We start from the raw sequence: 25,839 nt of genomic DNA on the forward strand, positions 1-25,839 counted from the left end.
AGTGCCGCTTCCACCACTGTCGCCAGAGTGCTGCACACCGATGAACTCTGCACCGGGTCTTGCCATACCACTGGAAGCTGTGGTCTAAGTGCCACCTCCATAAGGAGCTGCTTGAGGTAAAAGTCTTGCTCCTTTTTAGTTCTGGTGTGAAACCCTTTACAAATCCTGCACTTGTCTGCTTGGTGAGCCTCCTCCAGACACTTTAAACAAGCATTGTGGGGGTTACCCGTTGGCATGGGCTTGCTGCAGGACTTGCAGGGCTTGAACCCTTGGGACTTGGGCATGTAAGCCTTCCCAAGGAAACCGGTCGGGATAGAGGGTAAACCTCCCAGCCCAACAGCTAACTAAGAACTAACAAATATGTACAGAGAACAAACAAAGAAACAAAGCTAGGGAAACACGGTAGAACTTGCAAAGCAAGACACCACAATTCCAATGACCGTCACTGGCAGTGAGAAGGAACTGAGGAGGCACCAGGTCAGCAGGGTCATATATTGACCTCCATGAAGGCACCACTCCAGGGGGCTCCACAGCCGACCTGACAGGTGCTGCTCGGGGAAAAACTTTCCAATGACTGTGCATGTGGTGCGCACACACCTAATTGGAATCTAAATGAGCAATCACTCGAAGAAGAACTTTAATTGCTTAAGGTAGCCCGTTCAACTGATGTAGGTCTAAAATAGGTCAGACACCACCCTTCGCTTTCGGGGTTAGGAAATAACTGAGTAAAACCCCTTCCCAGTTAAATCCTGTGGAACCTCTTCCATGGCTCCCATGCGGAGGGGAAAAAATGCATCTCTTGGACCAGAAGTTGCTGCTATGGGGTCCCTGAGGAGGGATGGAGAGCTGTGGGGGGTAGGAATAAATATAAAGGAATATCTAATTTCCACTGTGCTCTGCACCCAACGGTCCATGGTGATATGGGACCATGCACTGGTGAACTGGGACATGCAATCCACAGATAAAGGGGAAACAGGATCTGGCATCACAGCAGCTGGTACAACGTCCTCTAACATCCCATTAAAATTTCTGCTTAGAGCTCCTTGTGTGTCTGGGCAGGGCAGACATTATCAACGAGGTAGAAGGCGGTGGGGAGTTGTGTCTAAAACCCCTGCGGGTCTTGATGGGATGGGGGGGCGGAGTATCAGGAGGACTGTAGTGCTTCCATGAAGTCACTGGGGTATGCAATCCCAGGACTTAAGTTTCGCCCTGGAGTCCTTCAGACCATGGAGCATCGTTGGTCTACTCTGAAAAGAGCAAAGCTCCCTCGAAGGGGAGGTCCTGAAGGGTCTGCTGGACCTCATGTAGGAGACCGAACTGGAGCCATGAACTCCTACACTTGGCCACTGCGGAAGTCATGGACCTGGCCACCAAATCAGCCATATCCAGGGCAGTTTGCAAGGAAGGCCTGGCTATGGGCTTCCCCTCATCACCAATGAGAACTCTTGCCTGACCTCTTGGGAAAACATGTCCTTGAACTTCAACATGCGACCTGGAATCAAACACCAACTGGGAGCTACATGCTCCCTCCCATCCACTGGCACTGATGCCAAGAGCAGGTCCCTGATGACAGCAAACACCTCCAGCATGGACAACATCGCAATGGCACTCGTGCCTCGCTGTCCTTTCACCGCCGATGGTTTGTCTCATACCAGATTCAACATTGCCTGTGTCAAGGCCACAGTCAATGGTGCCGACTGTGATGCCAAGGCAGGAGTGACCTGACCTAGGTCGCACTCCGCTTTGCTCACCATGCCTTGCCTTCTTCAGAGTCATGGAATGTCCCCTCTCAGCCAGCTGCTTCCTGTGCTTCCTCGGCACCAGAGAATGCGAACGGTGCTGGGACTTCCAGACGGTGGGAGGAGCGCTCCTCACCAACATCAGGATGCTTGGTGGTGAGTCCAACTGGCTCAGCTTGTTGGAAAGTGTCAGCGCCACCATTAGAAGGAACTTTACCTGGCCTCCAGGTCCTCCTTCGTACAGGGTTTAAATTCATGGCAGATCTGACGACAATCCCTGAGGTGAGCATCACCCAAGCACTTTAGGCAACTAGAATGCAGGTCACTCAGAGGCATAGCCTTGTTGCAGGAGGCACAGGGCTTGAAGCCTGGTGACAGAGGCATACCTTCGCACTGGAACGGATGAAGCTCCTCTAATGGAAAAACAACTATACTAACTAATTAAGACAAAAACTAAACTATATACAATAATGAAGAAAAAAAGAAAAAATATACAAAGTCCACTGAGAAAAGCTTGGCACAGCAAGGAGAGCAGTTCCAGTGACCGTCACGGGCAGTAAGGAGGAACTGAGGGACTGCAGGGTCAGCTGGGCATTTTATACTAGCGCTATGACCACAGGGCACCAGAGAGTGCCCAAGCCACCCCAAATGGTACCACTCAGGGAAAATTTTCCGGAGACTGTGCTCGGGGCGCGCACAAACCTACAGTGGAATGGACATGCACAAGCTCCCAAAAAGAAAGCAAAGCTTCTCTCTCTGGCTTCTGACTATGGAATCAAAAATGGTAAGATATATCTTATGTCCTCATACAAACAAACACACAAAAAATGACGACTAGCCACTGACTCTACATGAGTCTACCAAAAGGGCAATCACCTTCCAAAGTTAAAATAAGGACAATACCCCACAATTACAGGTCGGGGGCAGGAACACCTGATAGAAATTACAAATATATCAGAATACCAAGCCAATCCCTTATCAACCTTTTCCTGTAGGAAACGTTAACCATTCAATTGAAAGCAGCCTCCACCCATAGGTCCTGTACCAGAAAACCAATTTCCCTGTGATACATGTTACCTAGGGTATGTCTACATTGCAATTAGACACCCCCGGGCCCGAAAGTCTACACCACAATTAAACAGCTCTTTGCCTGAGCCCCACAAGCCCAGGTCAGCTGGCATGGGCCAACAACGTGTGTCTAATAGCAGTGTAAACACACCCCCAAGGGCTTGTCTAGATTAGGAAAATTTCACCAATGTAACTACATACCACTGCAATCCCCCAATATAAACAATCCACACTGGTGCAAAAGAGGGCTTGCAAGATGGTAGCTTTTTAGAGGAGGAGTTATACAGGTGGAGAGTATGTACATTAGGGGTTTTCATCAGCATAACTACATCAATGTAGTCAAATATCACTAGAGCCTGGGCTACTCCCAAACTTGCAGTGGTTTCTAACTAAAGGTGTGATGAAGTACCAAATTTACCTACGAGAACTGATGCAACTCTGCATTTGGACACTTGCATCAGTTGCCCCAAGGACAAGCTAAACTGATGCAAGACAGATTAAAATTAATGAATGAATGTTTACACACAGCTGCAACGGTTTATCTAAAACAATGCAATATCACATCTTCTGTTAAATTGGTGCGGCTTGTGTAGACAAGTCCTAAAATTCTCCATCTCATTAGACCAGCTGTAAGATTATTGAATTTTATAAAGTGAAATTTATCATCATGCCATTACTGAAAGAGCTGCAATGTTATCTGTTTAGATGAAGCTGCAGTTTAATATATTCAGACTTCTTGCATGAGAAAACATCTATAATCCTCTCAAAATTAAAAAATCCATTTTTAAATGTTCTGTTTAACATTACTTAAGACTGTTCACACCAGACCCAAAGATTTTCCCTAACAGGGGATCTAGAATATCTTCTTACTGACCACACAGATGTCATAACTGCATTACATTTCTCCTTCTTTATATCTATGTCACATAGTTTACAAGGTGTTCAATACCTTGCAGAACAACAGAAGTGAAGTTTCGGTACAGTAGGTATAAACAGTCAGCAGTGTTATAGAAAACAAAATGTACACATTAGATTCTGTTTAGAGAACGATTTAATGCACGCTTAAAGAAGGGCAGAAACCCAATCACATGATAGAACTACTATATATGCCCAGTGCAACTGCTAGCACTTCAAATTTTATGCAGTCTGAAGAACTAGGCTCGCAGACTTTCTGCTACATTTTAAGATGTCCCCAAGTACACACACACAAATTACAAAAATAATTTAATTTCTGTGATCTTTATTGACCCTTGCATTATACCTATGCATATGAACACTTCCTGATGATCTCCCACTTTATTGCCGTATCGGTAGCTGAAATACATTAGCTATGTTTCTTTAAGACAGGAAATATAAAACTGTTACAAACTGACATCAGTACTATGTGTACACACACACACACACACAGTGCTATATAAAAGATCAAGAACTGATCCAGACACTTCACAAGTGTAACTCAAGGACCATTTACAAACTGTTGGAGCTTTCAAGAGGCAATGGCACTTGATTACATTGTGAGAAACAGAAGAATTATTTCATTATTTTACCAGAGGCATGGTGCAATGAATTGTTAGTAATGCCACCAGGCTCTACTAAACAGTGTTTATCAACTATGGTAGTGCAACTGCAAGGGAAATTAAGGTTAACTAAAAAACCCACCTTTCCATTTTAAAAGAATTTTTCTGGTTAACTTTTTTTTTTAACGGTTTATTTAGTGCCAAAGTCTCGCAACCTCTTACAAGTGAAGAGCCCACTGAGTTCAACATCTGCATGACTAGCGTAATACTTGTTAGTAAGGTAAATTTGGACTGAGTCTTCACTGTACTCAAGAGAAATGTTGAAATAGCTGCATTACCGGCACCAGAAAAACTTAGGTTAAGTGCAATATTATAATGTCAAGTTCTTATCAAAAGACATTTTCTCAAAAGAATATTAAAATTTTCTTAAGTATCTTGCCTCAGACACTGCTTACCTCATACTTATGTCAGAGACATACTGGACTCAAATGAAAAAAAAGTTTTCTATTACTGGTACAGATTTATTTCTGAAACTAACATTTTTCTCTAGCAAATGATTGTCATTTTACATTCAAGACAAAATGTTGATCTTTGCAGTGAATCATGGTATCTGAAGATTCATCTGCATTTACATATATATTATATATAAAAATACTCACATCTAAACCATAAATTAACAATTTTTTTCTTTTAAATCTTATGCTTTTGGCCAATGGCCTTCTGTGTTTCTGTTTAGTTATTTAATCAAAGGTTGCCTTCACCAATCATCATCCGTTACAATTATCCTCAATAAGTCTCAAATTGGGTAGTTTTTCATAACAAAATAAAAGGACAGGAGAGTGATTACACCTTCCGAACACCAGACAATTTTCTGACTAACTTCTGCTTCAGAAATTTCCAAGTTAAACCCCATATTGTCTTGTAAATCTGACTTGCCTACTAAATTTTAAAAGTGTGTTCTTTCCCAACTAGCTCATTTCAATTTTAAGTCATTCTTATAGTAATAGATGACACTGGGAAGGTGTCAGTAGTTCCATTTAAACTTCAATTTATTTCAGATGATTTCTATATGCCACCCACAACACTACCACTACATAATCTCAAATGGTAGAACTGACTCTGTTGATTTCTGTGTTGAAAAGGGTAAATTCCTCATTTCACTGCATCAAGATTCAAATGCACATTTCCAGTGCATTAAACTATGTCTTCATAGCTTTAAGAGCACACAAAATAGTACATAATCATTAAAATGATAATTACGCTGAGAGGGTTGAAAAACTGCACTTTACTTCTTTAAATAGGAACCACATCATTTAACAATTTATCTTAGAGAGCATCAGACTTTCCCTGGCAAAATAATGCTATAGGCTGGCAGGTATAGCGTATCTAAGTTATTCATTTATTTCATTCACTGCCAAGAGTCATTTGTTTTCTAGTTCTAAAATAATGTGAGAACAGATAACTAGAGAACTGGCAATTACATCGCATCAAAAATACATACCTGATGTGTAATTATCAATTTGTGGACTGAAACAAGACAAAATCCTCCCTCTCCTGCCTTCCAAGGAAACAAATTACTTATTTCTGCCCTTGGTAAAGCAAACTATACTAAACTGTATAGTAAATACGATGAAGAGCTGTCACTTCACAAAATACGTACAACTACCATTTCCAAGGAGACTGATTTCAGAATAGCAGCCGTGTTAGTCTGTATTCACAAAAAGAAAAGGAGGACTTGTGGCACCTTAGAGACTAACATTTATTTGAGCATAAGCTTTTGTGAGCTACAGCTCACTTCATCGGATGCAACACTGAAAATAAATAACTTTAAAAAGTTATTCAGAAGTGACCACAGCAGTGCTGGAGATTTTCATTTCAGCTGATCAAAATTCATGTACTTTGTTATAGAAAGTATGGGATACTGACATCAGTATTACAGGATTGGGCCCAAAATACTGCATGCAGTAACTCCCATCAGTTTCAATAGGAGATGCATAGACTTAAGGACTGCAGGATTGGGCCTTTCTATATATTGATAAATTCAATTTTTTTCTTTTACTCCCCAAGACAATTTCATTTTATAATTAAAAACAGCAGCCATCTCTGACACATTTTCCACTCTCTGAAAGCCAAGGTTGTAAGATATTTCAATATTTCAAAATATATGTAGGTTATAAAATTTATTTATGTAAGCATTCAGATATGTTTAGATGTAAAAGATATTTAGATTTCACTATAAGCTTCAACAAATATATATTACTAAACCTGGACAATACATATGATTCAGAATCTGCATGGGCACAATTTAAAACTGAAATGTAAACATGAAAAAATTCTGTAAGGAAAAAATAAAAAATGTAAAGCTTTATAGGAGACAAGCTGTGTTAAATTTAAATAAACCAAAAGTAGTACCATAATCAGAAAGCCAGCTTCAGAGTGTAAAAAAAGAGAGGGATGTAGGACAAATGAGGAAATTTGGATACGCTGAGGTACAAATAGGAGGTTTCCATAATAGGGCATTTACTATCTTTCCATGGTGAACCCTTCAAATACAAAATCAAACCAAAATCACTTGTCACATAATTGAAATTTTACATGTAATAAAGGCAACGCAATACTCAGTTATGGCCTGTCAAATATTTACCTCACTAACATTATCTACAGAAGATTTGGCTGTTTTGTACACCTTATACAGGTTTAAAGGGTTTCAGTACAAAAATGACACAATATACAAATCTGTATACCAATCAAACAGAACATTTTTCTATTTCCCAAAGGAGTTATCTTAAAGCAAAATACCTGAGATTTCACAATATCTTCAGTGTCCTTATCACACACGTAAATATACATTGCAGATTTCATAAAAAGACACTTCTCCCTTAAATATGTGCATTATGGTTAAAAAAAACTATAGCTTTAAGGAGCTGAAAAACAACACCCCATCTGAGAGACTTCATTTTTGCTGTTGCACATTCAGGAATGTCCTTTCACTGAAGAGCACTCCATTTATTGAGCGGTAGATCAACATTAGAGAGCACTTTCCTCAGTGCAGACACAACAGGGTGGCCTGTTGATTTTGAAAAACTCAAAATCAATAGTTCAGTGAGATGAAGTACTTCCTCCAGTTAGTGAATATCTGGAGAAGAAAAGAAATGGTTATTTTTGGTCACTTTCAAACTCTTGTTACAGAACAAATAATGATTAAAAAGTCATTAAATTGTGCTGTAAGTAGGAACTTGAAGCTTTGTTCCTTTCCGAATCATACTTAGCATAACTGAAACACTGACTAAAAAAATAACCAAGCTACAGACCTGAATATCATATAAATAAGACATTGCAAGTGCATAACTATGGTTTTGTTCACCAGAATGGCATGGCTCTGTTCAACAGAATGACAACAATCAATCCTCAAATGTCTTTTAGTGGGTACACATTCATTTAATAAATCCTGTGTGTTTTCATTCAAAACCCATACTTTGGGAAACTTGGTATCTCAGCCACCTCAAAGTGTTCTGGGGCAGGAAAACGTTTTTGAACTAAACCTGCTTCCCCCTCCCACCAAAAGAAAAAATAGCTTTCCCATTCCAAAGCTATTAATTTTGGGGGGTGGGGGCGGAAGAAGAAAAGTTAAATACATTAATGACAGGTTTCAGAGTAGCAGCTGTGTTAGTCTGTATCCATAAAGAGAAAAGGAGTACTTGTGGCACCTTAGAGACTAACAAATTTATTAGAGCATAAGCTTTCATGACCTACAGCTCACTTCATCGAATGCATACAGTGGAAAATACAGTGGGGAGATTTTATATACACAGAGAACATGAAACAATGGGTGTTACCATACACACTGAAATGAGAGTGATCAAGAAAGGTGAGCTACTACCAGCAGGAGAGAGGGTTAGGGGGGGAACCTTCTGTAGTGATAATCAAGGTGGGCCATTTCCAGCACTTTACAAGAACAGTAGGAGGGGAAATAAACAAGGGGAAATAGTTGTACTTTGTGTAATGACACATCCACTCCCAGTCTTTATTCAAGCCTAAGTTAATTATATCCAGTTTGCAAATTAATTCCAATTCAGCAGTCTCTCGCTGGAGTCTGTTTTTGAAGTTTTTTGTTGAAGAATTGCCACTTTTAGGTCTGTAATCGAGTGACCAAAGAGATTGACGTATTCTCCGACTGGTTTTTGAATGTTATAATTCTTGACGTCTGATTTGTGTCCATTGATTCTTTTACGTAGAGACTGTACAGCATGTACAGGGCAGAGGGGCATTGCTGGCACATAATGGCATATATCACATTGGTAGATGTGCAGGTGAACGAGCCTCTGATAGCGTGGCTGATGTGATTAGGCCCTATGATGATGTCATAAGTATTCCTTTTCTTAATACATTAAGTTTCACTAAATTTTAAAGAATATTAGAGACCAGAATATGCTCTTTCTAATCACTACACCAGAACCCATGTTTAAGAATTTCTACTGTTCCTCGGTGCTCACCACAACTCTCTAGGGCAAGGTATTGTACTTTATAAAATCTTGTTAATGGCAAGAATTATTGAGATCACCAGTGAAAAGATAATTTTAGACATTAAAATGTGTAAAGAAAAGAACTTGATACTATAAAAGATGTGATCAAATGGCAACAGTATTTAATATGGAAAGTATACTGAAGTGTGCACAAATAAATGATATTTCACCTTCATAGCTGTGTTCGAGAGGAATATCTGAAATTAGTAACTTGGATGTGAAAAGCACCTGTGGGTTATAGTGGATCACAAACTGAACATTAATCAACAAATACAATGCATTTGCAAAAAATGCTAGTATCGTTCTGGGGCGTATTAACTAACAGGAGTGCAATACATAAGACATGGAAGGTTATTGTCCCACTCTACTCAGAACTGGTGACACCTCAGCTGGAGTACCCTGTCCAGTTTTGAGCACCATACTTTGTCAATATCTTTCTTACACTGGAAAGCTCAGGGGAGAGCAACAAAAATTATCAAAGGTTTAGAAAACCTGGTTTCTAAGGACTATTATACAGTGACCAATTCTTCTCCATGTCCACTGAAGGTAGGACAAGAAGTAATTGTCTTAAACTGCAGCAGGGAACATTTAGATTAGATAACAGTAAAATCTTTCTAGCTATAAGGATAGTTAAGCACTAGAATACGCTTCCAAAGGGAGGTTGTGGGATCCCTGTCACAGGGAGGTTTTAAGAACAGATTAGACAAACACCTGTCAGAGATTGTCTAGGCATATTTGATCCTACCTCAGCATGGGGAGCTGGACTAAATGACCTCTCAAGGTCCTTTGCAGTCCTACATTTCTATGATTAGCTAAAACTGACAAAAAAGATGAATATGCCTGAAAAATCCTGTTATTCAAATGCAAAGATGTTTTTCTGATGGGAGTCTAGTTTTAAAGTCTTGAAATAATTTTTTGTAAAGACTTTTTGGTCAACCTCTCAGGCTCACTCAGCTTCAAACTGGTAAGAGAGCATGGATAGCAGATTATCCTACACAGAGGGGGCTAAAAATTATGCTAAGGTTCTGATAAAGCTTTTCAACTTCTCTTATGACAGCAGGGGCACACAAGTGGTCAAATTAATGAAAATTACTTTAAAATGTATGGCATTAAAAATTGAAAATGTATTTAAAAGAAAGAAGAACTGGTTTTATGTTTTATGAATATAAGTTATTTTAAACTACAAAATCATTGTGTTAATTACAATATCATTAAATGAGTAATAATACAATGAATTTCTTTGAAGTAATTTACACAGCACCATAAAATTAAATAGCAATGTACAAATGCAGGTAAAGACAGTCCCTAATCCAAAGAGTTTACAATCACAGTAAGATAAGAAAAAAGACAAGACCCTGAACAACAGATAAAGTATTATTAAGTAAAGTAAGATAAAGCAAGTATTATTGATGAGGAGAGAGATTGCCTGAGGGTGTGAGTTTAACTGAGGGATTCAGATGAGGAGTTAGAGGGTTGGTTAAGGGATATGTATTAAATAGGGCTGTCGATTAATCACTTACGAGATTAACTAAAAAATTTAATTGTAATTAATCGCTGTTTTAATCGGACTGTTAAACAATAGAATACCAATTGAAATTTATTGAATATTTTGGATGTTTTTCTACATTTTCAAATATTTTGATTTCTATTACAAGAATACAAAGTGTATAGTGCTCACTTTATATTTGATTACAAATATTTGCACTGTAAAAATGATAAACAAAAGAAACTATTTTTCAGTTCACCTCACACAAGTACTCTAGTGCAATCTCTTTATCGTGAAAGCGCAATTTACAACTGTAGAATTTTTTTTGTTATATAATTGTACTCCAAAACAAAACAAGCTAAAACTTTAGAGCCTACAAGTCCACTCAGTCCTACTTCTTGTTTAGCCAATCGCTAACACGAAAAAGTTTGTTTACATTTACAGGAGATAATGCTGCCCACTTCTTAATTACAATGTCACCTGAAAGTGAGAACAGGCGTTCGCATGACACTGTTGTAAGATATTTACATGCCAGATGAGCTAAAGATTCATATGCCTATTAATGCTTCGGCAACCATTCCAGAGGAAATGCTTCCATGCTGATGACGCTCATTTAAAAAATAATGCATTAATTAAATTTATGACTGAACTCCTTGGGGGAGAATTGTATGCCTCCTGCTCTGTTTTACCCGCATTCTGCCATATATTTCATATTATAGCAGTCTCGGATGATGACTCAGCACATGTTGTTCATTTTAAGAACACTTCCATTGCAAATCTGACAAAATGCGAAGAAGGTACCAGCGTGAAATTTCTAAAGATAGCTACAGCACTTGGTCCAAGATTTAAGAATTTGAAGTGCCTTCCAAAATCTGAGAAGGATGAGGTGTGGAGCATGCTTTCAGAAGTCTTAAAAGAGCAACACTCAGATGCGAAAACTACAGAACCCGTACAACCAAAAAAGAAAATCAACCTTCTGCTAGTGGCATCTGACTCAGATGATGAAAATGAACATGAGTCGGTACACACTGCTTTTGACAGTTAAAGAGCAGAACCCGTCATCAGCATGGACGCATGTCCTCTGGAATGATGGCTGAAGCATGAAGGGACATGAATCTTTACTGTATCTGGCATGCAGATATCTTGCAACGCCGGCTACAACAGTGCCATGCAAATGCCTGTTCTCTCTTTCAGGTGACATTGTAAACAAGAAGCGGGCAGCATTATCTTCTGCAAATGTAAACAAACTTGTCTGTCTGAGGGACTGGCTAAACAAGAAGTAGGACTGATTGGATTTGTAAGCTCTAAAGTTTTACATAGTATTATTTTTGAACGCAGGTTTTTTTGTACATAATTCTACATTTTGTAGTTCAACTTTCATGATAAAGAGATTGCACTACAGTACTTGTATTAGGTGAACTGAAAAATACTATTTTTTTTACAGTGCAAATATTTATAATCAAAAATAAATATTAACAGAGCACTGTACCACTTTGTATTCAGTATTGTAATTAAAATCAATATATTTGAAAATGTAGAAAACATCCAAAAATATTTAAATCAAAGGTATGCTATTATTGTTTAACAGTGCAATTAACTGCAATTATTTTTTTTATTCACGATTAATTTTTTTAATCGCTTGACAGCCCTAGTATTATATATTAATTCTTTATACTTGTTTCTTACAATTATAGACCAACCTATTAGAATTCAAATTCTTCCTGTACGGAAATTTGGCTTATGTCAATACAGCACAAAAACTGATTAACTGATATACATATTTAGCTGTGAAATATATATTTTTCCAGAGGTTTTTATAAACAGCATTTCCTACTGTTTGAAATATTCTGACAGAGGATTGGTTTCTGTATGGCTCATCTGCTGCTGCATTGCACAGGCATAAGAGATCATGCTCAGCAACATCATTTGTCCTTAACAGCCATTTAATATGGCTTTTTTTTTTAAGGTGTTTTTGTTCTCTCTCTAGACAAGTTTCCTACTAATAAACTTGAACTGCATGAAACAGATTTACACTGGACTTTATAAAGCAATTTCATATTTTACCTAATTTGTGGTTGTTTTTAATTTTACTAGTAAATATACAGTGGTTGGTCCTACAGAAACTCTCTGCAACAACATGTATAATTCATCCCGTTACAGCCATGGATGTTCAGTTACTATCAATATATTTGGGGATTTCTGTAAAATACTCAAAACTTAATTTTAGTTTAAGTGGCCTTTTTAAAATTATGTAGAACTTTATTTAGAAAGAAATAATCAATTTCAATATACAAATTTAAATTCAGCCATACTTCCTCAAACCATGCTTCACATCTAGAAATATTAACTATTTCTTCATTAAACTCCACTTAAGATGGAACCCAAGATACATTGCCAAAACAGATGTGTATTATAACTGTAGGTTACAGGCATTGGGATTATTTTTAAAAAAAGTATATTATTATACAAACACAGTAAGGGCTCAATTGCATACCCTTAATCACAAGTGGTCTTTAATGAGATTGCTTACACAAGTAAGGACTATTTACATGAGCACCCAGGTCCTAAATACAAGAGTATCTACATTAAGGCAGAAGAATTGAAAAAAAATGAGGCAAAAAATATGGAGATCCAAAAATCAAGAGAACCATAGTTATTCATATCCACAGCTTTCTTCTTTTATGTTAAGATGGAAGACTTTTTGAAAATTTGTTGATATGCTTATACAATCTCTGTAATGCAAGACTGTTCCAGCAACAGTTTGAGGACAATAAACCTTGACACACTGTCTTAACCTCAATGAGCATTTTCCATGTGATGAAAGGGGAAAAATTTTATTAGGGTAAACATATTGGAAAATGCTAATGAACATTATTGTGCACTCTGCATAGTATTTTTTTAAATTGCTTTCAACTATTATCCTGGGTTTTTTTAAATATTGGCGAAGTGCACACAATTCATTAGACCACTTTGAAATGTATTTCTTTTGGGCACTAGTTATTTTAGCACCTAAAGAGATTTAGTTTGAACTTTTCCAAAATTTCACTTTTGGACAGAGCTCAAAAGTGGAAAGCGAATGTTTCACAAGTTCACAACCAGAAAAGAAGAGGGTTTTAAAATGCAAACAGTTTTTTCCTTTAACTACAGTGGGTACAAACAACACTTTCTATTTTATTTTCATGTAATATTTAATACACCCCCAACACACATTTTCATTGACCTAGAATCTTGAAATATGGAACCCGCATTCATTGTAGGCTAATGACTAAAGGAAATTTCCAAATTTAATATTTGATCTCTTCCTTTTCTACCAGGAGAGATCAGAGGTTAATAGTCATGAATGTAAACTATTCAAGTACTCTTTTTAAAATACATATATACACACACACACACACAGCCCACTAATCAATCTCTCATGGGACTATATCCCACATTACAAATCTCTGAGCAGTTTCGTATACCGACCATTTAAAAAGAAAAAGTTAATTTTTATGTAACTCATGGTAGTGCTCTTTTTCTGGTTTGGCTTTGCAGACAATACATTCAACATACAGTATGCAGTGTGTGTAATATAATGAAGTATATGTAATGAAGACAGGAAAAAGAAATTTAAGTTCCTGATAGGCTGAGAATTTGTTCTATTAAACAGTTAAATTTTCATAAACTAAGTAAAAGCACATCAGAAAATATTTTATCTTTATAAATACAGAAATATCGGTTTGTACTTGTATTTTACAAAATACTTGGCAAATATTAAAGAAAGTCTTGCAATTTTATGTAAGTCATAATGCAAAAGTATTTTTATTGTTACCTCTGAAGCCTCTGTACAAGCTGCGACACCATGGTATCTGAAATGCCTGGACAAGCCTCCTCAGCTAAATAAATAGCTTCTCTCAGTTCTTCTATGGACCCCATGTTGTCACCATATACCTGACTTTTCTCTTTCAACTAAAAAAATGACAAAACTACATTAACAATGTAATTAACAGACAAATTTGAACATGTAATGTGTGTTAATTTCTATGTTTCCACAGAACTAGAATCCTGAGAATTAGTACATTCATTTTTTTAAAAAAATTATCATAAAAAGTCTACCTGTAGAAACACACTATTTGTAATTCGAGATTTTTATCACAGGTCACTAACCGAGCAGTCTAAGCCTTCACAAAAATAAGGCGGTCATGTGGGATGTGAAACCCCGAAACCAAGGATCATCTGAGGTCAGCAGCAATTCTATTTTACTATTTTAGAAGGGTGCTGTTGCGTACAAAGTAAGATTCAGTCACTGCCCTGAATTATTTACTGCTACTAATTTTGTACTACACTTTGTACTTTCATAGCATCTTCCATGTGAGGATTTCACAGCACTTTAAAATGTTAGTTCACTGAGTGTCTGTTACACAATAACTTTGAACATTGCAGCTGACCAATTCTAAAATTTCAGTGAATGTTCTAGGTCTCAAGGGACAGAATCCTATTTATTTTGGTGCAAATCAGAACACTGGAAAAAGCCTAAGTCAGAGGAAAATCAGGTCCCCCACACTCTCTGATGCTGTAGGAATGGAATCTGCTGCTGCCTACACATGAGAAGCAGCAGCTTAACTTGCTGCATTGGGAGTGTCTGTAGCTTGGATTCTAATGGAAATCAGAGAATCTTACAGGCAGAGTGTATAAGGGGGTAAATGGGGATAAGAGTGGACTAGCAGGGAACACGTGAGGGAGAAGTGGAAGCAGGAGGGACGAGAGAGATGGGGCAGTGATGATAGGGGGAAGCAGGGCCCCAGAGGGGAGTGACGAAGTGGACTTGCTCTTAGGGGGAAGAGAGGATAGCTAAGCAGAGACCCACAAGGAAATCAAGGGGTGAGGAGTGGTGATGATGGGGGAAGCAGGGAGCCACATGTGTGGCTGTGATAGCAGGAAACCAGAATAGGGGGCGTGGAAATTGGGGAGGGGGAAAAAGCAGGGCCCCAGAGGGAGAGTAGAAATGGGATGGGGAAACTGCAGTTCTGGGAAAGAGGGGACACACACACTGCCCCTGCCATGAGAGGAATGGGATAAAACACAGTCCATAACATGGCAGGGGGAGGAGAGATGGGAACAGACAGAACCCCTGGCATGAGAGATGAGGTGAGGGGAGCAGCAGGAAGCCCCTGATATAGAGGGGCATAGGAAGGTGGCACACAGGGAACTTCTGGTGGGGAATAGAAGAATGGAATGGTGTGTGCAATTCACTCAGCGTACATAAGCATCCAACCCCCTAATAACCCAACACCCCCATGAGGAAGGAAAATGCTATTCACCATTTTACAGACAAGGAGGCTATGTCGACTTTCCACTGAGTCTGAATAATCTCTGGTGCAGAGACCACTCTTCTGGGTAAGTATCTGCTTACTGTGTTCAATATGCTTTCTATGTGGCATGGAAGCCTTCCAGGAGCCTCCTCAAGAACAGGGCTCCTTTGATTAGGAAAATACTTTTGGTGCTCTCCGTTTTTTCCACCCACAAGGGAAGCACAGTTGTAAAGACTGAAACATGGTAGGGTAGGAAAGGACTACTTAAATACAATTCTATAGGTATTTTTTAAGTAATTTACTCTACATCATGTCTGTATTCCCCTTCATTTGTAAATATACTTATAAAAAAATTAAAGAACCATTCCACCGAATATCTGCATAAAATAGTTTGTTAGATTCCAGTACAAGTTCAGCATTTATACTTCAAGGCTTTGAAACTTTTAAACTCTCTTAGCCTAGTCCACCAAGCAGAAGCTGGGGAGAAGTGAGGAGCTGAATGCAGATTCGACAAAAAAACCAATAATAGGAAAAACTGGTGTACGGCAGTCCAAGCAGCAACACACACCTCCCCTCTTTATTTAATTGTCTCCCAGCTTTATTTTCTCTCCTCATTCTCTTCCATTAGTGTACGTGATGTGGTTGTGCTACACAAATGAGCATTGCTGTAAACAAACTAGGAAAGAAACAGATGAGACACAAAACCAGAATGCTACTGCTGGACCATAAGGAGAGTTAACCTACCAGTTACAGTATCCTTGGATATGCCATTCCCCAAAGAGACATATATAAATAAAGATATCAGAAATAACTAAGTTTTCAGAGGCAGCTTACCTCCACAAATAAAGGAGATATAATTGCAGATAAACACTGAGACAAAGGACGCCTGGGGGTATCTTTTTCCTTTAAGAGAAAAATGAGTGACATCTGTAATAGAGTGAGTGCGATTAACATTTACATTGTAGCTTCAAAATAACCCTAACTGAGCCTGAGCTATTTGATTTCTGAAGATGCATCCTCTTTGTTTTCTGTATTTGTTTCATAAAAAACTAGTTCTGATACACTACATATAAATATAAAAATGAATATGTAAACATGCACACATATGAACTAATTCATGTAGTACATTACGTTTTAATACCATCTATCAAAGTATGTGTAAAGTGATTACATTATGTGTGGGTGTGAATTCAATATGAAGAATCATTAAAGATTAGGTTTTTGTATGACAAAAGTGCATTACAAAACAATACTTCTTGAAGAATGTACGGTGAAACTTACTAAAAATGTGAAGGGTCTGATCCCACTCCCTATGTCTTGACACATGCAGGTACAAAATGCTAAGTCAACCATAATAAAACATTTAAAAACAACATCACACATATTTACAAAAAATCAAACTGTAAGAGTGAAAAAGTATTACAGGATGAAATCATGTTGATAAGAGAGCCGTTCAATACAAGCAACAACTGTAATCTACATAATTTAAAAGACTTTTTGCAGATTTTTTAAACTGTCAAAGGAGTATCTTAAGTGAAACAAAATTTGAAAAAATGTTGGATGACTGAACTAGATTAGGTATGTTTACATGTATATCTGGCTAGTATTGCTTTTAGCATTAAACATTAATACAGTACCTTGTTACTTTCTTGTTCCTCTGGCTGGGCTCCTCCATTCTCTACATTCTTGGGGTCTTTTTCTCTGATTGTAAAGATCCAGTCCCCTGAATCACGGCCACCTGTGGCCTGGCCATCGGTTTCACTTTTAAAAAAAATACTAACACGTTTCAGAATTTTTCCTTTCCTACATTAGTAATATTAATTTAATAATGCCGAAATAAGCTTAAAACCTTCACATTTGAGAGTGAATTTAGAACACTATGCTTCTCAGGCCAGTGAAAACAAGGCATGTGATAAGAATGATTAGGTTGGGTCTTAAGTAAAGATTTTGTTTAAATATTGAACAAAGGTGTTTTTCTGTATATTAAATAAAGATTAAGGAGAAAGACAAACGTTCATTTACTACCTCCGACAATGGTTTCCCAAACTGTATGACACTAATGATATTCCTTTTCAGAAGTATGACAGATGCCAGCAGAGGGCTCCAAATTACTGGAAAGTTGGCAAAAGTTTTTGGAAAGTTTGAACACATAATTCTGTCAGTGCTCATTTAGCATTGTAGTAGGCTATGCAGAGAACCCAGACAAGAACAAAGTCAACGTCTAATGTATTTGTATTTCTTTATTTAAATTTAAAATAATAAATATACCTCTCCAAAAGTCTAGATGTCCTAACATAGTTATACAATCAATAAAATTCAACCTCAGCTGCATTAAAATCATCAGTTCCACAGTAACTTAGCCAACCACCAAGCAAATGCTCCCTTTAAGTGCACAGCAATCTGGTACGGCTGCGCATCTCAGGTGGCTGCGAGTGCAGCCAGTACCCATGCTGCCTGCCAGCCCCTCTTGCTGGAACTCATGGTGAGTCCTCTCTGCACTGCGGAAAGCCTGGGGCCAGCAGGAAGGGTAAAGAGCTTAGCGGGGTGCTGGGGGAGAGGCAGACACTCTCAGCAGGTAGGAGAGTGTGGCCCTCATAGGGTCTTGCTCTGCCTATTGGCCTCAGCACTCCTTCCGGAGCCCTTCCTTCCAGAAGCTCCTCTCTGCAGCACAGGAAGCCTGAGAACAGGGAGGGTAAGGAGTGGAGTGGGAGGGAGCCCAGTCAGCCAGTATAGGGTCCCACTCCACCTGCCAGGTCCTCCTGCTGCAACACTTGGCAGCTCCTCTCAGCCCAGCAGGGAGCTATAGTGCAGGGAGAGGGGACCTGTGCAGTTGCTGCTGATGGGGTAGGGGTGCCCAGTCCGAACCCTCCTACATGCTCCAGGCTGTGAAGGCAACTCCCTCCCGGGGGAGGGAGAGGAGAGATGAGAAGTGGGGTTGGGTCTGGGGCAGAGAGGGAGGGGAGCAAGGCTCAAGCAACAGAGATGGGTAACGAATGGTTGTGGGGAGGCAGAGAACTAGGGGAGTTCCACCAGTCCTGCAATTGGGAGCCAGGAGTTAGAATCCTGCACAGGTGATATCTTTAGGGAATTCTAAGATACTTAATTGGTGCCACAAGAAAAAGTATTGATTTCAATAGTTTGGCTGTGGCATGGTCATAAGTCATGTTACTCATTACAGCACAGGAATGTAAGCTACATTTAAAATAACTTGGTGTGATCTTAAACCTCTTCAACCCAATATTTAACAGAATGGAAGATGCCGTGACTAATTACAAACTGACTGGGCAATTTAAATGAATAGATTGGCAAGTCAAAGGTCTATGTAAACATGATAAAAATATGATATGCACAACTCAATACAAAAAAAATCTAGAGGGAATGTTGCTCCTGCCTCTTACTCATCTGGGAAACACATCCTCAGCCTTTTCTAAAATCCTTCTCAAAACAGACATCTTTTGCGGCATGCCCTCAAAGTTGCCAAATTAGGCAAGTTTTGGACCAAGGCAGGGAGCAAGTTCCAGAGCCTCAAAGCCCTCCCATAGAAAACCTTTCCACCCGCTCTCTCATAATGAGGGGATCTAGCTTGAGTGCTCCTGCTGATTACAGTTGTGGCAATACAGCACGGGAAGAGAGGCACTCTCTTATTTAGGGCTTTATAGTTTATAAACACCTTAAACTCCACCCAGACACCAATGGGCAGACGGTACAGATCCTGAAGCAGTGTTAGATGCTCCCAATACAATGCTCAGCTCAATAAGCAAGTTGCTGCATTCTGCACTCGCTTCAGTCGCCAAATATTTTAAGGTGTCACTCCCTCCCACCACACACTGAAGTAGTCTAATCTCAAATTGACAAAATCATGGATAATATTGGTAAGGTCCACATCTAAGTGAAAAGATCACTATCTCATAGCCAGAGATAGATGGTAAAATGCTGATGGGGTTACTGTTGTAATATGATCATCGAGCAGCAGCTGGGGATCTAAAAATCACCCATAAGTTGCAAACACTAGTAACTAAGTAATTAATGGCAGACAAACACCTTCAATCGAAGGGGCTGATACCTTTGAAATCTCCTATCACTGCTTCTCCCAACCCATCACCACCACCTCAGTCTTCTGTGGGTAGAGCTTCAGCCAGCTCACTCTCCTCCATGCCCCAATCTCAACTCTGGCTAAGGTGTTGCACTGCAACACTGGAGTCAGATGAGATGGAGACATACAGATGGGTGTCATTAGCATAATGAAAAACACCATACCCCATGCCTCCTTAGGGCCCCATATACATGTTGAAAAGGAGGGTGACAGAAGGAACCCCTCAGCACTGCAAACTTCAGAACTGTTCAGTAAAAGGAGCAACTCAACTACTCAATGAGAGGACTCACAGATGAAAAAACCGAAAGCCCTTGAAGACCTGCCCCATCAACTCTCACCAGGGTTCATCCTTCTGATCAGCTGACAGATCAAAGGCAGCTGACAGATCTAATACCACCAGCATGGACACTTAGTCTTCAACCATATGATTAGTTCTGTATCTGTGCCACATCCAGGTCTATACCCAGATTGGCATAGATCAAGAAGATCAAAGGCATCTATATACTGAGAGAGTTGTCTCACGACAAGTTTTTACACAATCTTATCTTAGAAAGGAAGATATGATACTGGTCAACAATTAGCAAGACTGTCAGCATCAAAAGGTGCCTTCTTAAGCCAAGGCCAAACTATTACTTCCTTCAAAGCAATGGGCAGCCTATCCTCTCTAAGAGAGGTATTGGCAATCTGCATAAGCAAGGCAGCCAGTACTTCCCCACCGACCTCCACCAGCCAGGAAGGGCAGCAAGGGCATGGATCCAAAGCACAGGTTGAGGAAACAAGTTCTCTCAACACCTCCAGTACCTCAGGGAGCATCCCTATCTGGAACTGTAACAGAGAAGACAATGTCTTTGTTCTCTCAAGACCTTGCTCTCCTACCACGGAAGCAGACAGCCCACCCAAATCTGATCAATCTTGCCCACAAAATAAAACAGGGTTACTTAACCTACAGTAAATGTAGTTCTTTGGGGCGTTGTAGACAGTGTGGATCCTACTCTAGATATACAAGCATCCCATGCGCACAAAACTGGATTTTTTTAACTAGCAGAGTCTGGCAGGGCTATGCCTGTGCCCTGTGCATCCTCATGCTCTTTTGTGAGGATATAAAGGAGGGAACGGCCCTGCCCCTTCCTCAGTTCCCTTGCACTTTGACGCCTGTGATAGCTGGGAAAAGTTAAGGGATCCACAAGGACAACAACAACTCAAAGAACTGATGTTACCACAGAGAAACTAACAACTGTATTTTCTTCTTTGAGTACTTATCAGTATGGGTCCCAACCTAGAAGACTGATAACCAGTATCCTCTTTGCAGATAGGAGAGGAGTCACAGCTGTATCAGTCAAAGAGTGACTGGAGCACAGCCTTTCTGAGGTTAGCATCGGCTCTTATCACTACATCAAGTGCATAGTGCTTTTACAAAGGTCAGTGGTTTACTCCAAATAGCTGCCTTAAAGCCCTTAACAATGGTACGTTTCTGAAGCAGGCCAAGGATGTCACCCAGTCAAGTGTGCTCTCACACTGAAGGAAGGGTCATATCAGCCATGTGGTAGCAAGTGGAGAAACAAAGAGTGATCCACTTTGACAATCTTTAAGAAGAAATTGCCTTATCTTTACATCTACCCAATAGAGCAATAAAGAGGTGGGAAGAGAGCCTGAAAGGTTTTGTCCTGTTCAGTCCTGGAGACATCGAGAGAATGCAATTTTTTTCCTCCAAAGGAGTGTAATTTTGAGAAGACCAATAAGGGGACTGATTAGTTCAAATGTAACTCTGACACTCTGCTGCCATAGGACTGGACAGAATGCTCAGGTGAAGGGGTTAGAGGGCTGATGTCCACTATTATAGCAAGGACGCTTCTTAGGTTAGTAGTTCAGACACCTATGGCAAGAGAGTGTCCATTGCCTCTGCTGGTGTTGCTGCTGTGGATGATCCTTTTTTGATACGTTGGAGGTGTGTATAAACAATTGTAACACACTGTTTTCTCACTAAATAGCGCTCAACTATCGAACAGTGGGTCTTCTATGATGGACTGTACTTCACAGAGAATGACTGAAGCCTGGAGCAATGAGGCCCTTCTCATGGTCATGGCTGTGGTCATGGTTCTGGGCTGGCTGCATATCAGGAGCATGCACAGCAGCCTATAGGGATGTTTTCACCACTAGCTGTCCCTCCTGCAGAATGCCCTTGATATCCTCTGTAGCTTCGTAGGGACCTTTACAACTAGTATCAAGACTCTGTGTCATGTGAGAAAACCATACTTCACTAACATGGCCTGAAAATTAGCTACCCTCAGGTGAACAGTAGGCAACAAGTACAATTTCTTCCCAAAGAGATCCAGTTGTTTTGAATCTTTCTACTTGGGAGTTCTCTCGGTTGAGAAGGACTTCTCCTGTACTACTGAAATCAGTATTGATCCAGGATTAGGACAGGTAATAAAAATTCTCTAATCCTGATGGGGACATATGGGTAGTGTGTCTCTGTCCATTCTGCTGTTAGAAGTGCAGTGGTCAGCATCTGCCATAGTGCCTAAAAGGGGTCCAGAACCCCATCATTTCTCAGAAAGGCAATGCGTGCTGGGCTCATTGCAGAAAAAAACCTCAAAAAGTGATTTCTCTGCAATGACAGAGATTTCAGTCTCCAGTGTGTCTACTATCTGCAAAGAGGTATTAAAAGGCCTTAAAATCATCTGGTGCTGGCGCCGGGGCCAAGGCCATTGCCTCCTCCTAGACTTCTTTAGGAGGTGAAGTGGAGCACTGGTGGGTCTGCACCTCGGATCCCTGCTCCTCCTGACAGTCATATGTCTGGGGTCTCACCAATGATGTGGCAGAGGGTGATCTTCTCCTCTTCCTCTTTGGGGGTTGCACAGTTCTTTAGAGCTTTAGCCTGTTTTCCACAAGTAGTCCCAAAAGGGCCACAGTGGCAACCCAAAAGGGCCACAGAGGGGATAGCCAGTATTCGAACTGAAGTTTACCCCTGGAGGAGAGGGGCTAGATCAAAGGCTACTGTGGGCCACACCAGCAAGTGGATGAACTAGAGACAGCCGATTCCCCCGGAAGAGGGGAGAAAGCAGAGTAGGGCACAGCTAGAGGGCCGTGCCCAGAAGAGGACACCGCCGTCCAGGGAGTGACGCAGGTCTTAGAGGTAGAACAGAAATGATGGCGGTGAGACACCACTAGAGGAAGGCGCACCAGCAACCAAGAGCTAATTCCCAGCACGGCCACCAGGAGGAGCCAAGGTGGTGAGTTCCACCCCATCACTGCCCATGAGGAAATTAATAATTTTGTCTTCAGAATAGGGTTTGAATAGTATGCAGTAAATGAGACATGGAATCACACATTGAACAATTAGAAAAAAACACGATATTGAACAGGTCAGAGAACCACAAACACAGTTACATGTGGGACAGAGAAGACTGTCCATGACCATTACGAGATATTGTATCCTTGCTTTGCACTGTTCATGTTTTTCAAATAATGTGTTAATACACATTGCTTTAAAGCTGTTAGTGACATGACAAATATGCTGCCACCTTACTCTGTCGTGGGCTGTTGCTTTCCAGTTGCTGTGGTTAACCTGACATGCTTTTAAGTTTGATTTCATTGTGTCTTTATATTGTTTGTACTGGCCACCATGAGAAAGGAGTTTGTAGCTGACCATAAAATATATTCTCAAGTATTCTCAAGTCAGCAGACCAGTCAGTTGAACTTTCATGAGCATGCTCTGAATGCCAGATAGCCAATGATTAAGAACTTTGATATTGAGAATCCTGTCCAACCATTTGACCATGCAGACAGACTGAAGACATTTTGAGACATTTACATTTACACTGAACAAGGCACGAGAAAGCATACAGTATCAGAAAATCCTGCACTCGCAGAGAGATTGACTAAATAATTTCACTTTAATATTTTTATTGTCTTTATAAAAACTTGAATACAAAATACAATTAGCTTTTTCAATACAAATTATTTGTTTAGGAGTACCCATCAAATGGCAGAATTTCTCAATTCAAATTACCTGTTACCTATTATCTTCTCCTTTCCATCAATCACAAAAAGGAGGAAGGCACTAGTAGTACTTTATTCTGTTCAGGTTCTTATACTACGTTCATCATAGCAACACCTGAACATCTTCACAGCAGTACTTGTAGAGAGTTTATTCTCCATGAGTTCCCCTCTAACATCTACTCATGGCTTCAGTGGATGTACCTACAGTGCCACCAGGAGCAACTATTAATACCCTCTGTTCAGGAGCCGAGCCAACCCAACTTTCTCCACTTCTCCCTAGGGAAAGGATGTCCCACCAAAAGACATATTTTCTGAAGGAATTTCTAAAAGTTAAGACACCAGAAAATGATCCTCCTCCTTCTCTTTCTATGTCGCAGAGTGAAGAAAGCAGATTTCCCTTCACCATCATGACCTTAAGTATATCAATTCCTATAGACCTAATGACCCTGTTGCCAATATTTGGAAGCCTTAATTGTGAATGTCCATACTTTAAAACTGAGCATCCATCCAAATCAGGTCTGGGGAAGTGCAAACCATGTCCCAAAGATCCCTAACAAATCATTCAGCAAAACCAAGAAAGATCAGACTTGATATTCCTGCTATTTCTAAGATAAGAAATAAGCAGAACAACACCTCCCCCCATCCCCGCTTTTTTAAATCTACTTTTAGGACCTCTTTAGACAAGAACATCAAAGAAGTAGAAGAGAGCAAACCCTCATTTTTTCTCCTTTACAAGTCCCATTTATCTCTAAACTTCTTGGTTAATTCTTGATTTTTAAAACATCAGGAATGTACTTGCACATTCTTTAGCTTTCAGTTGCTGATACGCACTCTCAGTCTTAACTTCAGGTTAACAGAACTGGTTTAATTTAGTCATGAACATAATTTATTTGTTATACTTTCTAGCATGACAGAAAAGAGTGTGTGCTGAGCACTGTATGACTGAAACTAACAGTTTGAGATGCCACAGCAGATGGAGCAAACTGCAGCATAAAATATTACAAAACACACCCTCCCTCAACAAAAAAATTATATATTTTATAATTAGTCTTCTTTCACCTTTCTGGGCTTGAAAGCCCTCAAAATATTTCAATTAAGTTTTTAACTTCACATGCCTGGTGAGCCCAACATTTTTTAAATAAAGAACATCAGCTAACTAGACAAGATGATACACAACTGCTTAAGAAAATTCTCCTCCTCTATTCCTGTGTTTACAATTATGTTATAGATTCAACAAACTTACGCATCCGATTCTTCAGAGCTGGAGTCATCATGACTCTGTTCAGACTTCCACCTCTTGTGCCTATCAATGAGCTCTGCCAGGTAGGATGTTTTCTTTGCATTTCGTATTATGAATTTGTGTTTCAAGAGCTCCTTTGCTGTCGGTCTCTTAAAAATAAAAATTAATTGTAAGCTACAGTCTAACTTGTTTCTCTATATTTGAAACAGTTGAGATGACTCACATATCGTGATTTGAAAAACAAAAGAGGAAAACTCATGACAAATAATATAAACAGAAACTTTGATGGCTTAAAACTAAACACAGAAACAAAGAAATGTAGGGCAGGACGGGACCTAGAGAGGTTATCTAGTCCAGTCCAGCACCAACCATACCTACAACCATTCCTGACAGGAGTTTGTCTAATCTGTTCTTCAAAACTTGCAATGACAGGTTGAAGCTTATTTCAGTGCTTAATTATTCTCTAAAGTTAGAAAGTTTTTTCTAATATCTAACCTATACCTCCTTTACAAGCTGATTATTTCTTGTCCGACCTTCACAACAATTGATCACCAGCAGTGCAAGTAGGCCGCTACACCGTACCAGCAACCTATTTATAGCCGGTATGGCATACCAGAAAGACAAAGCAGCAGCCCAGCCGGAGGAGAGAGCTGGGAGTTCTGCTCCTTTCCCTGCTGGGAGGAGCAGAGGGGAAAGGAGCAGAATGCCGGCAGCTCCTCCGGCTGCTGCCCCCCCACCTCCAACCTCGCTCCCGCCCCAGCCCTATCTCTGGCAGGGCTGCTGCTGTAGTATGAGGAAAGATGGAGATGCAGCTCCGTGCCTGGAAGAGCAGGGGGTGGGGCTGGGAGTTCTGCTCCTTTCCCTGCTGCCCCTCCCAGCA

General features: G+C 39.9%; 1 protein-coding gene across 6 annotated transcripts in view; it reads right to left on the reverse strand.

The window, feature by feature from the left end:
- Window positions 1–3,840: 3,840 nt before the first annotated feature.
- The window catches only part of STK24 (serine/threonine kinase 24), a 129,226-nt gene continuing 107,227 nt past the window's right edge, over window positions 3,841–25,839 (reverse strand). For 2 of the 6 annotated variants that reach the window (XM_073348324.1, XM_073348276.1), the window contains exons 7-11: window positions 24,963–25,108; window positions 17,262–17,400; window positions 16,459–16,551; window positions 14,145–14,281; window positions 3,841–7,460 (exon numbers count right to left, since the gene is read on the reverse strand). In XM_073348324.1, the coding sequence (XP_073204425.1) occupies window positions 7,424–7,460; window positions 14,145–14,281; window positions 16,459–16,551; window positions 17,262–17,400; window positions 24,963–25,108 (552 nt within the window). In that variant the 3' untranslated portion in view covers window positions 3,841–7,423. The remainder of the gene's footprint in view (window positions 7,461–14,144; window positions 14,282–16,458; window positions 16,552–17,261; window positions 17,401–24,962; window positions 25,109–25,839) is intronic. The other 4 variants (XM_073348294.1, XM_073348283.1, XM_073348305.1 and 1 more) reach the window with 4 other exon arrangements.

Source organism: Lepidochelys kempii, chromosome 1, assembly GCF_965140265.1.
Source record: "Lepidochelys kempii isolate rLepKem1 chromosome 1, rLepKem1.hap2, whole genome shotgun sequence".
NCBI classification, from domain to species: domain Eukaryota; kingdom Metazoa; phylum Chordata; order Testudines; family Cheloniidae; genus Lepidochelys; species Lepidochelys kempii.